Here is an 18,315-nt window from a genome sequence, read left to right as displayed (position 1 = left end):
ATACCTAGGTATTATCTACTCTTTCTGAGAAGGAAGATCTCTATCACCATGGATGGTTGGGAGGTAAGTAGGGGTCACTGAAAAGGCACAATTGAAGTGCTCAGGAGATCCATTAAATGAGAACCTAACCAATGCTGCTAGCGCCATGTCATGCTGTTTCTACCTTATGGTAGGAACTGCAAGTTTCTGGACAGCATAACCATTTGGGATGGTTGCAGACAGATTCCATGCAGCCCCTCAGGATATGCAGTCCTACAGACTAGCTAGCTCACAGTGCTACCATAAGACCCCCTAAACCTAGTCAGGCAACAAATGGTTTTTGGTGACCATTGAACATGACAACTCTGGTCCCCCAGGAAGCATGGTAACATATCTAGAACCCTTTTGCTTGAACACTCGTGCGCTAGTCTTCTCAGAGAAATATACAAGCAACACACAGTGGGACTTTTTCAGTATTTATTGAACCAGTTTGATTCTTGTATAAAATATGTGTGCTGCAATGATCAATAGACAGAAATAAATGAAAGTTATTAGAACCAACAGGATGGTGAACAGAATAAAAAGCTCAACCATGGCGGTAAAACGGTTGTATGGCATTACAACGTGGGCTTTTACACCGTGTTTTCAAAAGCATGGCGTGCTCGGACTGAAAACTTTTACCGGAATTCTCACACGGGTGAGTGAATGCTGATTATCGTAGCCTGCATACCGTTTGTGTAGCTAGCGCTCGATACTCTTATAAATTCATCCTGAATGGTGATGGCTTGTTTACTTTTGATTCCCAGAACTCGGCCCAAAACATTGATTCTATATATCAGTGACAATCGAGCAAGCCGATGCGGCTATAACTAAGGGTACGTTTTATACGGAGTTTTTTGACTGGTTGCCTAATCTGTGTTCGACTTAGTTTCAGAAAAAGTGTTAGTTACAATTGCCGCCATTATTTTCACAGGCCCACACTTCCACCTATCTTTTTCTCATCAGAACGAGAGTTCTTTAAGAACTCAAGGTACGGACAGTGGTTTACTTTTGTTTCGTTTGAAAATGTAGAAAATAGGGGTTTATGTCTCAATTACTTTTCCTTTTACACATATGTATGCGTTTATCTACAATCAAAATACTGTTTTTCATTTGAGTTACCACGTATGACTGTGTTGCTAATTGAAGATTTTTAATGGAGTTACATGACTTTTCATATGACATCAAACAAATGTTGCCAAACATGTTATCATAGTAGTGTTTATTTTTCTCCTGCAGAATAATTATTCCCCTGAAGAAGGGCAAATTGCCCGAAATGCATTGGGCCATGTATTATAAGTTATAAATGATGAAAAATTTACAGTGATTGTGAATGAAATGAATAATTCAACGAATTGAAAAATACCTTTTCGAACAAAATCTTTTTTGAATAAACTTTATTTGAATGATCAGACCTTGAAAGGAAATTTTTTCTTTGAGTGCTTTTGAGGACGTCGTTCCCTACTGGAATAACGCTACAAAACTAGTTTTCACTTCTTCCAAGACTCAGACGGAAGATCTCAAATAGCACCTACATACATCGACTACCTTCTTACACTCCCCATTAACTTCGAGTGCGACAGTTCTGTAATAACATTTGTTGATACTTTACCCATTCTGAGTCAACAGAACCACGCACCACCCTATTACAAAATGCAATACGAGGATATAGTCAGGATTACAGATGAAAAAGCAGAGACCTTTGTATTTACGGAGGATGATACACAACAAATGTATTCCCTTATTGAGGAAAGTGAAACTTTATTGACAAGTACCGGGTCTAAACAAAGCAACATTAAACAACTGCTCTATCTGTCAAAGAAAATAGTCAACCAGAAGTTACATGCAAGCACACTCATTAGATATCATAAAGTACAAAGAATTCCACGTGGACTTCGTATCTCGCTCAAATCAACGTTATGTAAAAACAATCCCAAATTCACTGAAAGATGGCAAGCTATACTTAATAAGTGCTCACTCGACCTTATTCTTCTAATTATACAAGAATTGGCCAAACTGATTGAGGATTTAAACAGAGAAAGCCAGCAGTTAAAACAAGATCTCGGCGACATGCTAACAAAAGAAGAAATGGATGAAATGTTAAATGATATAAACAAACAACTGGAGTCATACACAAAGGACATAAATGAACGTAAAATTAGAAAATCTAAACGGGATACGCTTGACTACAAGCTAGGAGAAGTTTACAACTGGGCCGACATATATGCTAGGAGAAGACAACAAAAACCCAGTTCAAGCAGACCATCTGATGAAACTCCATCATCTGATGATTCACAATATAGGAGACAACCTCCAAGATCAAAACAATTATCAGTAGTCAACACTACTGCACAAAAAAAAACAACCACCTCAAGTGGCACCAACAATACCGAAAATACTTTTTTAGAAATCATCAGACGAACCAGGAGGGGCAAAAGGCCCAAGCGTAGAGGACTCTACAGCGAAGAATACCAGGAGTCAAAGCATTTAGTCATTAACCTTTCAAATGATCAGATTTAACGTTCTGAAATAAATGTCTTACAAAAAGGAACAAGTTTTGTGTCTACATTTCATTCTAAACTACTGGATACACATGATTTGTATTTACAAATTTATGAAGGTACTACGATTGAGACATTTTTTCACCAATGTTATTCTGGTCGCCGACGAACCTTCTAAAGATACTCTGATGGGACTCAGAAACAAGAGTAAAGATATACCACCAGTGAGCCACAAGGTTCTTGATGCCTTTGAGAAAGTGATCCACAAAGAGGTGGAACAAGTATACAAACAACCGAAGTCTAAAACCACCAATCTTTCAATCAAAGAGCAAAACATTCTAAAGAATTTGGCGAATAAACCTGAGATTACAATACGTCAAGCGGATAAGGGAGGAGCCCTAGTTATTTTGGATACTGACTTTTACAATGACCGAGTCAATGAACATGTCACCGACACCAACACTTACTACAAAGTGGAGCAAAATCCCACCAAACAATTTATTGATATCCTATCGATTCTGATAAATAAAACTTTGAATTCTGGAATAATAATAGGACAAAAAGAAAAACAATATCTCCTAAAAACCAATCCGGCAATACCCTATATTTACATGTTGCCTAAAGTTCACAAACATCCTACACATCCACCTTGCAGACCTATCGTATCTACAGTAAATTCCATTCACGAACCCATTGGAAGATTTATTGATAAACACTTGCAACCATTAGTACAGTCTATGACGACATACATCAAGGATACCACTCACTTTTTAACCATCTGGAAGACCACAAGTTACTATTTACCACCGACATGCTTCTTTGCACGATTGATGTTCAATCACTGTATACTTCAATCCCACACAATTTGGGATTAGATGCAACTGCATTTTTTCTGGATGACGGTTTGAAATTGTTTATCATGGAGTTCCTTAATTTTACACTGTACCACAGCTATTTTGTGTGGCAAGAACAATATTTCATTCAAAGTTCTGGAACCTCGATGGGCAATTGCACCGCACCGGCATATGCGCATTTATTTATGCACAGATTCAAACTTGATAATATTTTGTGCAAGGATGATTGGATAAAACAAAACTACTACTTTATAAGAGGTATATTGACGACATATTCATATTATTAAAAGGAACACAAGCTGAACTGTTGCAAGCAATAGAGACATTAAATCATGTAAACGACCGGATAAAATTTACTCACAATATACAGAAACATCAAATATCTTTTCTGGACGTACTAATACAGAACAATGAAGGAAAACTGGAAACCAGCGTGTTTACCAAAACCACAGACCGCATTAATCTATTACACTTTCAGAGTTTTCATCAACCTTCATTGAAAAGACATTTACCTTATTCACAACTGTTAAGAATAAAAAGAATCTCCTCCACTGAGGAATCTTTAAAAAAGAGTGTTCAAACATGTTCTCAAAATTCAAAGAGTGAGGATATCCCATGGAGATTCTTGAGGAAGCAAAATCAAAAATTATGGGAACAGATCGACAAACTTTACTACAGACTCATCCCAAACCACCCAGCCAAGAACGAATGGTATTCGTTTCAAAATATTCAACTGAGAGCTCTAGAATAAAACGAATAATACTAAAAAACTGGCCTATCTTGACAATGGAAGATGATTTTAATAACATATTCCAACTAACGCCAAGGTTTGCATATCAAAGATCTCGGAATATTAAAGAAATTCTCAACAAAAAAACACAACAGCGATCAGAACCATACAAGGGGACATTACCCTGTCACAACTGTGGTAATTGCAACGCTATAATTAAGGGCAAAGAAATTAAACACCCAAGTCGAGGTACTTCTATTTCATTACGTGTGACTGCTACATGCGACAGCTGGAATGCTATTTATATTATTAAATGCCCTTGTGGCCTTGCTTATGTTGGAAAAACTGAACGCAAGATCAAGACACGCATAATCCAGCAGAAGAGTAATATTCGGACAAAAAATAGTAAATCACCATTGGCAAGTCACTTCAATAATTACAATCATACTCCGAGCCAGCTAAGATTCTTGGTCTTGGAAATAATACCAGTATTGCCTGGCAGAGACAACACACAATTCCTATTGCGCAGGGAAATATTTTGGATGACCTTTCTAAATACAAGCCACCCAAAGGGTCTTAATGACAGGATGGATCTGAACTGCTTTCTATAAACTGTCTCATGAAATTATATATTTCTTTTCATGAACCTTGAATATTTGTTATCCATCTAAAATGTTTTTTGATATGTGTCTAATTGTATTTCACTTTGAAACGTTTGCATAAAAGTCGAGGTACTTCTATTTCATTACGTGTGACTGCTACATGCGACAGCCGGAATGTTATTTATATTATTAAATGCCCTTGTGGCCTTGCTTATGTTGGAAAAACTGAACGCAAGATCAAGACACGCATAATCCAGCACAAGAGTAACATTCGGACAAAAAATAGTAAATCACCATTGGCAAGTCACTTCAATAATTACAATCATACTCCGAGCCAGCTAAGATTCTTGGTCTTGGAAATAATACCAGTATTGCCTGGCAGAGACAACACACAATTCCTATTGCGCAGGGAAATATTTTGGATGACCTTTCTAAATACAAGCCACCCAAAGGGTCTTAATGACAGGATGGATCTAAACTGCTTTCTATAAACTGTCTCATGAAATTATATATTTCTTTTCATGAACTGTGAATATTTGTTATCCATCTAAAATGTTTTTTGATATGTGTCTAATTGTATTTCACTTTGAAACGTTTGCATAAATGTTTCCATTCATGTTTTCTATTCATGTTTACCAGCATGTGATTACACTTAACTAACCGATGCGGCTTTATGACTACTGACTTTGACACTAGAGCTAGTGTTAGACCGTTTTTTACAGTCATACAATTTGTATTCTATTTTTACTTCTTTTTGCCCCTTTTAAATCTATCAATGAATCCACATGTTCCATTGCATATACACTTTTTGATCTCACGCATGTTCATAATTTCTAGTGTACGCTACCTTCGGGTGTGCGTACTACGATTTACCGATTTAGTCCGTTTTCTATTTTCCCCATCGCTGCTACCGGAACAGGAGCAGATACTTCCGGGTTAAAAGCGGCAGAGTCCGCTTCAGTAACTAACACGCTGTGCATCTTGGCGTGCTCGGACTGAAGACCTCTACCGGAATTCTCACACGGGTCAGTGAATGATGATTATCGAAACCTGCATACCGTTTGTGTAGCTATCGCTCGATACTCTTTTAAATCCTTCCTGAATGGTGATGGCTTGTTTATTTTGATTTCCAGAACTCGGCCCAAAACATTGATTCTATATATCAGTGACAATCAAGCAAGCCGATGCGGCCATAACTAATGGTACGTTTTATACGGAGTTTTTTGACTGGTTGCCTAATCTGTGTTCGACTTAGTTTCATAAAAAGTGTTAGTTACAATTGCCGCCATTATTTTTACAGGCCCACACTTCCACCTATCTTTTTCTCATCAGAACGAAAATTCTTTAAGAACTCACGGTACGGACAGTGCTTTAATTTTGTTTTGTTTGAACGTGTAGAAAACAGGGGTTTATGTCTCAATTACTTTTCCTTTTACACATATGTATGCGTTTATCCACAATCAAAATAACGTTTTTCATTTGAGTTACCACGTATAACTGTGTTCCTAATTGAAGATTTTTAATGGAGTTACATGATTTTTCATATGACATCAAACAAATGTTGCCAAACATGTTATCATAGTTGTGTTTATTTTCCTCCTGCAGAATAATTATGCCCCAGAAGAAGGGCAAATTGCCCGAAATGCATTGGGCCATGTATTATAAGTTATAAATGATGAAAAGTTTACCGTGATTGTGAATGAAATGAATAATTCAACAAATTGAAAAATACCTTTTCGAACAAAATCTTTTTTGAATAAAACTTTATTTGAATGATCAGACCTTGAAAGGAAATTGTTTCTTTGAGTGCTTTTGAGGACGTCGTTCCCTACTGGAATAACGCTACAAAACTAGTTTTCACTTCTTCCAAGACTCAGACGGAAGATCTCAAATAGCACCTACATACATTGACTACCTTCTTACACTCCCCATTAACTTCGAGTGCGACAGTTCTGTAATAACATTTGTTGATACATTTATACCGTGTGCCATTACAAAGCTGTTTTTACAACGACTTGTGCTGTAAGCGCTGGGTAGTGGAATAGTTTAATTTTCTATTCCAACTCCAGCCCACGTTACAGTAGGGAAGGTGTTGGAATAGAAAATTTAACTATTCCCTATCCAACAGCACCCTCCAGCGCAAGTCGTTGTAACGACTTGCATTGTAAAGGCAGCGTTTTAATAGAAGCGCGGGGTAATGCCCACGTTGTTATGGCTATTTACCTGGTAAAACAGTGTATATATTCAGGCATCTAAAACAGTATAGAAAATTGGTCGTACTCCTACTTTGCAGTCCCTAACCTAAGTGTCTAGGGCGCGTGTGTGCATGTACAGACAATAATCCTCATACTGGATGATCCAACCACAGTTTCCTGATGGGAAAGTCCCTGTTTTGGTCATAAGCTGAACACCCTTGCAGAGAAATCAGAAGGATGCTAGTTAAAAGCTTCAGTGTGTAAGGACCTCACCAATATCAACAAAGTGGTCCTCAGCCTAAACCCGTAAATGCTTGTTTATTTATAAAGAAAATCCTTCTTGCAAGACCTGTGCAAGCCAGCATTGTTTTGGTCTGTAGATAGCCATGTCGCCTGTGGATGTTAAATAGGACGTTTGCAAAAGGGATCTAGATATCCAGGATTTTAAGTCCTTTCATATTGCCGGACAGCTTCAGTGGGTGAATCCATGGTTACATCCTCCTTCTTCTCCTTAGTGGTAATTCCTTGCACCCTTCATTGTAAACAGCACAATTGAGGAGTTGTTATTTGGCAGGAACCCAATGATACATCTTTGTTTGCAGGTTGTGTCCCGACACTGTTGGCACAAATATCTCCACAGATCTAATTTACCTCATCTTTTTTGCACCTGAGTGCCCCATATTTGAATTACACACAGTGCATCACAGTTGATGGGAGATTAGGTCACGACATCGTGCAAATGGTGGCACGTGGACCTCACACAGATAGGGTAGTTGTATGAATACGGTCAAATGATGACTTTTGGGAAGCTGTAACTTGAAACATTTAAATCCCTTGTGAGTTCATAACTCAGCCTTAATCTGAGTCATGAGATCTATGTGGGGACATTCTGGTGAGGAACCCGTGGCTGACCAAATCTTTCCATTCTATTGACTTTGGATAGTACACAACAGACTTTCTAACTCTAGAGTTCACTCTGATACACTTGTCCAGTATCGCTTTCTGCTTTCAAGGCAGGACTCTGATCTTGTCTTAACAGTCACTGATTGAGAATGGACAAATATACTAAGGGACATTTTTCAGAAATGCATGTTTGAGAATGTGGCAGTTCAATTCTCTCCACCACACGTATTTATCACCTTAAAGATTACATAAGATGTTTCCTGCAATACTTGACAACCATCCAAAATGTGCAGGCTCAGATTTTGCATTCAGACACATGGTATGGTCCTTCACCCATCAATATATCCATATATCCATCCATCCATCCATCAATCCATATATCCATATATCCATCCATCAATATTTCCATATATACATCCATCCATATATCCATCCATTCATCCATCCATCCATTCATCCATCCATCCATCCATCCATCCATCCATCCATCCATCCATCCATATATCCATCCATCCATATATCCATCCATCCATGTATCCAAATATCCATTCATCCATCCATCCCTCCATCCATATATCCATCCATCCATCCATATATCCATCCTTCCTCATCCATCCTCATGTATCCATATATCCATTCATCCATCCATATATCCACCCATCCATCCATATATACATCCACCCATCCATATATACATATATACATACATACATACATACATATATACATACATACATCCATCCTTTCATATATCCATCTATCCATCCATCCATCCATCCATATATCCATCTTTCCATCCATCCATATATCAATACATCCATATATCCATCCATCCATCCTTCCTCATCCATCCTCATTTATCCATATATCCATTCATCCATCCATATATCCATCCATCCATCCATATATCCATATATACATCCATACATCCATATATCCATCCATCCATCCTTCCATATATCCATAGATCCATCCATATATCCATTTATCCATCCATCCATATATTCATATAAACATCCGTACATACATCTATCCATCCATATATCCATCCATCCATCCATCATATATCCACCCATCCATGCATCCATATATCAATCCATCCATATATCCATCCATCCATCCTTCCTCATCCATCCTCATTTATCCATATATCCATTCATCCATCCATATATCCATCCATCCATCCATATATCCATATATACATCCATACATCCATATATCCATCCATCCATCCTTCCATATATCCATAGATCCATCCATATATCCATTTATCCATCCATCCATATATTCATATAAACATCCGTACATACATCCATACATCCATATATACATCCATCCATCCATGCATCCATATATTAATCCATCCATCCATATATCCATCCATATATTCATCTATCCATATATCTATCCATCCATCTGTATATCCATTCATATATCCATCCATCCATCCACATATCCATCCATCCATATATACATTCATATATCCATCCATCCATATATCCATCCATATATCCATCCATCCACATATCCATCTATCCATTCATCCAAATATCCATCCATATATCCATCCATCCATATATCCGTCCAAACATCCATCCATCTACCATCCATATATTCATCCAAACATCCATCCATCCATCCATCCATATATCCATCCATCCATCCATATATATATATCCATAAATATATCCATATATCTAACCATATATCCATATATCCATCCATCCATATATCCATCTATCCATATATCCATCCATATATCCATCCATCCATCTATCCATCCATGTATCCTTCTATCCATGTATCCTTCCATCCATACATTTATTCATCCATCCATACATCCATATATCCATATATCCATCCATCCATATATCCATCCATGTATCCATCCATCCATCCATCCATCCATCCACATATCCATCTATCCATACATACACACATCCATATATACATCCATCCATCCATCCATATATCCATATATAGATACATACATACATACATATATCCATCCATCCATTCTTGCATATCCATCGATCCATCCATCCATCCATCCATCCATCCATATATCCATCTATCCATCCATCCATATATCCATATATCCATCCATCCATCCATATATCCATCCATCCATCCATCCATGCATCCATATATCAATCCATCCATATATCCATCCATCCATATATCCATCCATATATCCATTATTATATTCATCTATCCATATATCTATTCATCCATCCATATACCCATTCTAATACCCATCTATCCATCCACATATCCATCCATCCATATATACATTCATATATTCATCCATCCATATATACATACATCCACATATCCATCCATCCATATGTCCATCCATATATCCATCCATCCATATATCCATCCAAACATCCAAGCATCCGTTCATATATGCATTCATCCATCCATATATCCATCCAAACATCCATCTACCCATGCATCCATATGCATCCATCCATCCATATATCCATCCATCCATCCATCCATCCATCCACCCTTATATCCATCCATCCATTCATCCATATATCCATACATCCATCTATGCATCCATATATCAATCCATCCATATAACGATTCATCCATATATCCATCCATATAGCCATCAATATATTCATCTATCCATATCTATCCATCCATCCATATATCCATTCATATATCAATCCATCCACATATCCATCCATCCATATATACATTCATATATCCATCCATCCATATATGCATCCATCCACATATCCATCCATCCACATATACATCCATCCAACCATATATCCATCCAAACATCCATCCATCCATCCATCCATATATGCATCCATCCATCCATATATCCATCCATATATCCATCCTTCCCCATCCATCCTTCCTCATCCATCCATCCTCATCCATCCATATATCCATCCATACACATATCTATCGATCCATATATCCATCCATCCAACTCCCCATCCATCCATCCATCCATCCATCGATCTATCCATCTATCCTTCCATCCATACATATATCCATTCATCCATCCAAATATCCATCCAACCAGCTATCCATCTATCCATACATCCATCCATCCATCCATCCATCCAACCATATATCCATATTCCTATATATCCATATGTCCATATATCCATATTTCCATCCATCCATCCATATATCCATATGCCCATATATCCATCTATCCATATATCCATCCATGTATTCTTCCATCCATCCATATGCCCATATATCCATATATCCATATTTCCATCCATCCATCCATATATCCATATGCCCATATATCCATCTATCCATATATCCATCCATGTATCTTTCCATCCATGTATCCTTCCATCCATACATTTATCCATCCATCTATACATATAGCCATATATGCATCCATCCATATATCCATATATCCATCCATCATATATCTATCCATCCATCCATGTATCTATCTATCCATCCATCCATCCACATATCCATCCATCCATATATACATCCATCCATCCATATATCCATATATACATCCATCCATCCATCCATATATCCATCCATCCATTCTTGCATATCCATCCATCCATCCATCCATATATCCATATATACATCCATAAACATATCCATATATCCATCCATCCATCCATCCATCCATCCATATATCCATATATACATCCATCCATATATACATCCATCCATCCATCCATCCATCCACGTATCCATCCAACCAGCTATCCATCCATTCATCCATCCATATATCCATATGCCCATATATCCATATGTCCATATATCCATATTTCCATCAATCCATCCATATATCCATCCATCTATCCATATATCCATATATCCATATATCCATCCATATAGCCATCTATCCATCCATATATCCATTTATTATCCATCTATCCATATATCAATACATATATATCCTTTCATATATCCATCCATATATCCATCCATCCATGTATCCATCCATCTATCCACATATCAATCCATATATTCATATATCCATCCATATATCCATATATATATCCCTCCATATATCCATATAAATATCCATCCATCATTATATCCGTAAATATATCCATCCATATATCCATCCATATATCCATCCATCCATCCATCCATTCATATATCCATATATCCATCCATATATCCATTTCTATATCCATCCATCCATCCATCTATATATCCATATATCCATCCAGCCATCCAGCCATCCTTATATCCATATATCCATCCATATATCCATATTTCCATCCATCCATTCATCCATATATCCATCCACCCATCCATGTATCCATATATCCATCCATATATCAATATATCTATCCATATATCCATCCATATATCCATCTATCCTTATATCCTTATATCCATCGTTATATCCATATATCCATCCATACCTCCATCCATCCATCTATCCATCAATCCATCCTATATACATCCATCCATCCATCCATCCATATATCCATCCATCCATATATCCATCCATATATCCATCCATCCATCCCTATATCCATTCATCCATCCATCCATATATCCATCCATCCATCCATCCATCTATCCATATATCCATCCATCCATCCATCCATCCATATATCCATCTATCCATCCATCCATGTCACCAGGCAGGTCGCTCCCCTCACCGCCACGCAGTCCCCTGTGTGACCCGTAAGCCTCGCCTCCACCGCTGCTTAGTACTGTTCTGTTTCCTTTGTCCATCTTGCTTTCTCTGCCCGTTTTTGCCCCTGGTGTTGTTGTTCTGCCTTTGCCTTTCCTGCTTTTTGATCACCTGTGCCCGTATTGCCTTTCTCCCTGATCCCTCGCCGTGCCCCCGCTCCTGTTTTCCCGACGCTGAGTACTTGCGGCCCCGCCCCATTGCCTCCCATTGGACGCCCCGCTCCCACCTCCCAGCTGCTCCTCCCTACCTCTGCCCCTCTAATGGAGGCCGCGCACCGGCCTCGCCACTGGCGCGCCAAAGACGTGCCAAAGGCAAGCCTGTCAGCGCCCGTCCGAGCCTGGACCGCGCCTAGAGCAAGAACCCCTGGACCCCGCAACACCAGACTGCACTACAACCCCAGCACCCTCCACGCACTCAACCCCAGACAAAACCACCCCTGCTACCAGGCCATCCTGAAGCGCACCCAAGGGCCTTTCACCTGCCGGAGCTGCAGATTCACCGGCATCCACCCCACCAAACCACCAACCTGAGAACCCAACTACCTCTGCTGCATCCTCCTCAACACCCGCTCCGCCTGCAAACACGCCATCGAACTCTGGGACCTCCTAGACTCTACCACCCACGACGTCGCCTTCTTGAAGGAGACCTGGCTTAACGCCACCTCAGCACCAGACATCGCCATAGCTATTCCACAGGGCTACAAGATCTCCCACAGAGACCGCACCAACGGAGTTGGAGGGGGAATCGCCATCATCCACAAAGACACCCTCAGAGTCTGAACCAACACCGATGCCACCCTCACCACTGCCGAGCACATGCACTTCCAGATCCACACTGACCCCAACACGACCCTCAGAGGAACACTCGTCTACAGACCACCCGGACCACAACCACAGTTCAGCGACACCATCGCCGACCTCGTCAGCACCCATGCCCTCGCCTCCACGGAATACATCCTCCTCGGGGACCTGAACTTTCACCTCGAGAACAACAACAACACCTACTCCAGCGCCCTAATCAACAATTTTGCCAACCTCGGACTCAAACAGCTTGTGACGACACCCACCCACGCCGCTGGATACACGCTGGACCCCATCTTCGCCGCAAGCCCCCACGTCTCCTTCAACCACACCACCGAACCCCACTGGACCGACCACAGATGCGTCCATTTCACCTTCAGAAAACCCACCACACACCACCGCACCCAACAGCTGCCATGCCGCTGCTGGGGCAAGGTCACCAAGGACCAACTGACTACCACCCTCGCCCTGAGACCACCCGCCGACCCCATCGACCCGCCACCGCCACCACCAACCTCAAGCAGTGGATCAACGACTGCGCAAACACCCTCGCCCCTCTCAAGACCGCCACAACCAACCACACCAACAAGAAAGCCGCCTGGTTCACCGAAGACCTCTGGACCTCCAAGCACCTGTCGGAAGCTGGAGAAGAAATGGCTCCGCAACCGTTTACAAGACAGCCACACAGCCCACAAGAACGCCACCCGCAGACACCACCAACTCATCAGTACCACCAAAAGGACCGCCTTCAAGGACCGCCTAGACAACAATGCTATTAGACCCGGCCTCGTGGCGTGGTCCCCCCTGACCCTTAGGCACCCCCGCCCGATATGTACCCCACAACAGACCCTTGAATCCACCGGCCTAGCCAACCCTTCCTTCCATGTTGCACACACCCGTCCCCGGACTGTCCGTCCGTGCCTCCATCTTCCCAGCCCGCAAGCCCTGCATGCCCACTTTCCGGCCTCTAAGATGGCCGCCTGATCCAGCGCGGCCTCGGCCAAGAGGTGCCACCCTGGCTGGAGAACAGCGTGCTCCCTGTGAGGGGGAGAGGGAGGAGCAGTTTCTCTCACACCTCCGACCTCCCTTCGAGAGATGGGTTTCGATCGCGCTCCGGCCACCCTGAGGGCTGGCTCCACGCCTGCTGTGTGTCTGGGACTCCTCCCGAACCTGACACAAATGGATCAAAGGGCCGCGTGGCAGGAAACCCCCAAACAAGCGGCCCCCAGGTGCCAAGACCCCCGCATACCAGGAGTCCGGAGATCAAAGAGCAGCAGTTATAAAACTGGGGATGCTCCGGGACTTTCGGGAGATTCGCTTTTGGAAGGCCTGAGCCCTGCTGAGTGACTCGCGGCTCCCTTGGAACTTTGGAACATCTGAGCCCTGCTGAGTGACTCACGGCTCCCCTTGTGACTCCTGACCACCTGAGCTCAGCTGAGTGACTCGCGGCTCCCTCGCAGACTTTGGAACACCTGAGCCCAGCTGAGTGACTCGCGGCTCCCTTGAAGACCTCGGAACAACCTGAGCCCGCTGAGTGACTCGTGGCTCCCTAACTCTCCTGGTCCCACTGGACCCACTGAGATCACACCGTATCCCCCGGCTCGAGGATTGAGAGCTGTGTGCCGGATACGCATCGATATTGACCTTGAACCAAAAGACTGTCCCGCTACCCCCCTTCCTGACCGAGACTTTCGGGGCCCTCGCCCTATTTGTAAATACTTGCTTTTGCCGATCATAAAGATCCTTTTGAACCACGAGATAAAGAACGTTCTTAAGAAGCTACGGTGTGGTGTCTCTTTGTCGTGTGGTACTGGTAAAGTGTGTACGATCCTAGATTTGAGACTCTCCTCCTGAGAGGTCTCCCGCCAGTGCTCAGCTGTTGTACTTAGGAGGGTGGGCCCCAGGGTGGTCAGGTACACTTCCTGGTTGCCCCTGAGGTCACCGTCCAACAAATGCGCACAACACCGAAGAGCTCTTCAGCATCGTGAAAGAACTCTCCAACTCCAGCTCCAACACCAACGACATCCCACCATCACAAGACTCCCTGGCCACCTTCTTTCACCGCAAGATCACCGACATCCACGACAGCTTCAACCCTGACACTCCTGCACCCACCACCGAGACCACCACCCCTGCGACCTCTATCCGTACCAGTCACCTGACCGCCTGGTCCAACGTCAGCGACAAAGACACCATCAAAACCATGAACTCCATCCACTCCGGATCCCCATCCGACCCCTGCCCTCACCACGTTTTCAACAAAGCCAGCAGCACCATCGCACCCCATCTCCGGAAAACCATCCACATCTCCTTCAAGACGGCAACCTTCCCGGAGAGCTGGAAGCACGCCGAGATCAACGCCCTACTGAAGAAACCCAAGGCAGAACCCAAGGACCTTAAGAACTTCCGGCCGATCTCCCTTCTCCCGTTCCCAGCAAAAGTAACAGAGAAGATTGTCAACAAACAGCTAACCCGCTACCTCCAAGACAACAACATCCTGGACCCATCCCAATCCGGCTTCCGCAGTAGCCAAACCACCGAGACCGCCCTCATCGCCGCCACCGACGACATCAGGATCCTGATGGACAAAGGAGAAACAGCCGCCCTCATCCTCCTGGACCTATCAGCAGCTTTCAACATGGTCAGCCACTGCACTCTATCAGCACACCTCCAGGACGCCGGAATCCAAGAAAAGGCCCTGGCCTGGACCACATCCTTTCTCTCAGGCAGAACCCAGAGTGTCCGCATCCCACCCTTCCGCTCAAAAACCAGCGAGATCATCTGTGGCGTCCCACCGGAATCCTCCCTCAGCCCGACGCTGTTCAATATCTACATGGCACCGCTCACCCACGTCGCACGAAAACATAACCTCAACATCATCTCCTACGCCGATGACACCCAGCTGATCATATCCCTCACCGAAGACCCCCACACCGCCAAAGCCAACCACCACAGAGGAATGAAGGCCATCGCTGACTGGATGAAGGACAGCATACTGAAGCTGAATTCAGACAAGACGGAGGTCCTCATCCTCGGACCCACCCCATCAGGCTGGGAAGACTGCTGGTGGCCCACAACGCTAGACACAGCCCCGGAACCCACCAACCACGCACACAACCTGGGGTTCATCCTCGACTCCGCCCTCTCCATGACCAAGCAAGTCAATGCCGTCTCCGCTTCCTGCTTCAACACTCTCCGAATGCTCCGTAAGATCTTCAAATGGATTCCTCCTGACATGATAAAAACAGTCACCCATGCCCTCATCACCAGAAGACTCGACTATGGGAACACCCTCTACTCAGGAACAACAACCAAGCTCCTGAAACGACTACAACGAATCCAGAACGCCTCGACAAGACTGATCCTCAACGTCCCCCGACGCAGCCACATCACAACCCACCTGATCTGCCTACACTGGCTCCCATCAACAAGAGGATCACCTTCAAACTCCTCATCCACGCACACAAAGCACTACACAACACCGGAACCACATACCTCAACGACCGACTCAGCTTCCACACCCCCACCCGCAGCCTCTGCTCCGCCATCCTCACCCTTGCCACAGTTCCTCATATCCAGAAAACCACCGCCAGCCGCAGATCCTTCTCCTACCTTGCCGCCAAGACCTGGAACGCTCTCCCTACGAGCCTACGACGGACCCAGGACCTACCGACCTTCAGCAGACTTCTCAAAACATGGCTCTTCCATCAGTAGCAGCCCCCTCCTCCAGCGCCTTGAGACCGTCACGGATAAGTAGCGCGCTTTACAAATACAGTGATTGATTGATTGATTGATCCATACATCCATATATCCATCCATACATCCATATATCCATCCATACATCCATATATCCACCCATCCATCTATCCATCCATCCATGCATCCATCCATCTATCCATATATCCATCCATATATCCATCTATCCATCCATCCATATATCCATATATCCATATATCCATCCATATATCCATATATCCATCCATCCATCCATCCACATATCCATCAATCCATCTGTTAGACCCGGCCTCGTGGCGTGGTCCTCCCTGACCCATGCACCACACCAGGCCCCTGCTTATGACGGCCTACCCGACCTTTTCCTCCATGATCCAGACACACCACACTGGACTTCCCCGTCCTCACCCTCCATCTGCCCAGTACCGGGCGCACCCAAACCCTATAGACCCCCGGTGCCCATTCCCCTGCACCTAAGATGGCCGCGCCCGACCCCAGCCCGATCTCGGCCCTAGGCGCGCCATACCCGGCTGGGGGCTAGAGCGTTCCCCGTGAGCAAGAGAGGTGGGAGCAGTTCGATCACACCTCCCCTCGAGAGATGGGTTTCGATCGCCCATCCGGCCTCCCTGAGGGCTGGCTCCAGGCCTGCGGCATGTCTGGGATCCCTCCAGACCAAAATTGAAGGGATGAAAGGGGCCGCGTGGGAGGAACCCCCCCAACAAGCGCCCCCAGGTGCTAAGGCCTCTGCATGGGCGGACTCCGGGCATCAAAGAGGAGCAGTCATATATCAAGAGGGGCTCTGGGACGACCTGGAGAGTTGAATCCTGGAACTACGAGAGCCCTACTGACATCGTGGCGGCTCCTACCCGGCAGAGAAGGACTTCTGCCCGAAACCATCCGAGCCCTGCTGACATCGTTGCGGTTCCTACCCGGCAGAGAAGGACTTCTGCCAGAAACAATCTGAGCCCTGCTGACATCGTCGCGGCTCCTACCCGGCAGAGAAGGACTTCTGCCCGAAACGATCTGAGCCCTGCAGACGTGGTCGCAGCTCCCTTGCAACCTTGAGAACACCTGAGCCCTGCTGATTCGATTGCGGCTCCCCTACGACTGTAAGAACTGTTACATCCTTGCTCGAGCCCTGGGGACGTGGTCGCGGCTCAGAGACTATCCTGGTCCGGCTGGACCCCAGATCTACTCGTATCCCCCAGCTCAAGGATTGAGAGCTGTGCGCAGGATACACACCTGCATTTATCTTGACCATTAAGAGTGTCCCGCTACCCAAATCCCTACAGAGACTCTTTGAGCCCTTGCTCTACT

The 18,315-nt window shown here is 43.9% G+C and overlaps 2 protein-coding genes across 2 annotated transcripts; both read left to right on the top strand.

Moving 5' to 3' along the window:
* Positions 1 to 10,266: 10,266 nt before the first annotated feature.
* LOC144820275 (uncharacterized) lies at positions 10,267 to 11,270 on the top strand (the record flags this gene model as incomplete). The annotated part of the gene is made up of 3 exons (XM_078677861.1): positions 10,267 to 10,369; positions 10,441 to 10,894; positions 11,096 to 11,270. Coding segments are annotated over exons 1-3 (732 nt in total), but the record flags the coding sequence as incomplete, so codon positions are not given.
* Positions 11,271 to 11,319: 49 nt separating this feature from the next.
* Positions 11,320 to 12,460, top strand: LOC144820273 (uncharacterized; the record flags this gene model as incomplete). The annotated part of the gene is made up of 2 exons (XM_078677860.1): positions 11,320 to 11,539; positions 11,862 to 12,460. Coding segments are annotated over 2 exons (819 nt in total), but the record flags the coding sequence as incomplete, so codon positions are not given.
* Between the last annotated feature and the right edge of the window lie 5,855 nt (positions 12,461 to 18,315).

The sequence above is a fragment of the Lissotriton helveticus genome, chromosome 2_1 (assembly GCF_964261635.1).
Source record: "Lissotriton helveticus chromosome 2_1, aLisHel1.1, whole genome shotgun sequence".
In the NCBI taxonomy this organism is placed as follows: Eukaryota; Metazoa; Chordata; class Amphibia; order Caudata; family Salamandridae; genus Lissotriton; species Lissotriton helveticus.
This window is presented reverse-complemented; position numbering and strand designations above follow the sequence as displayed.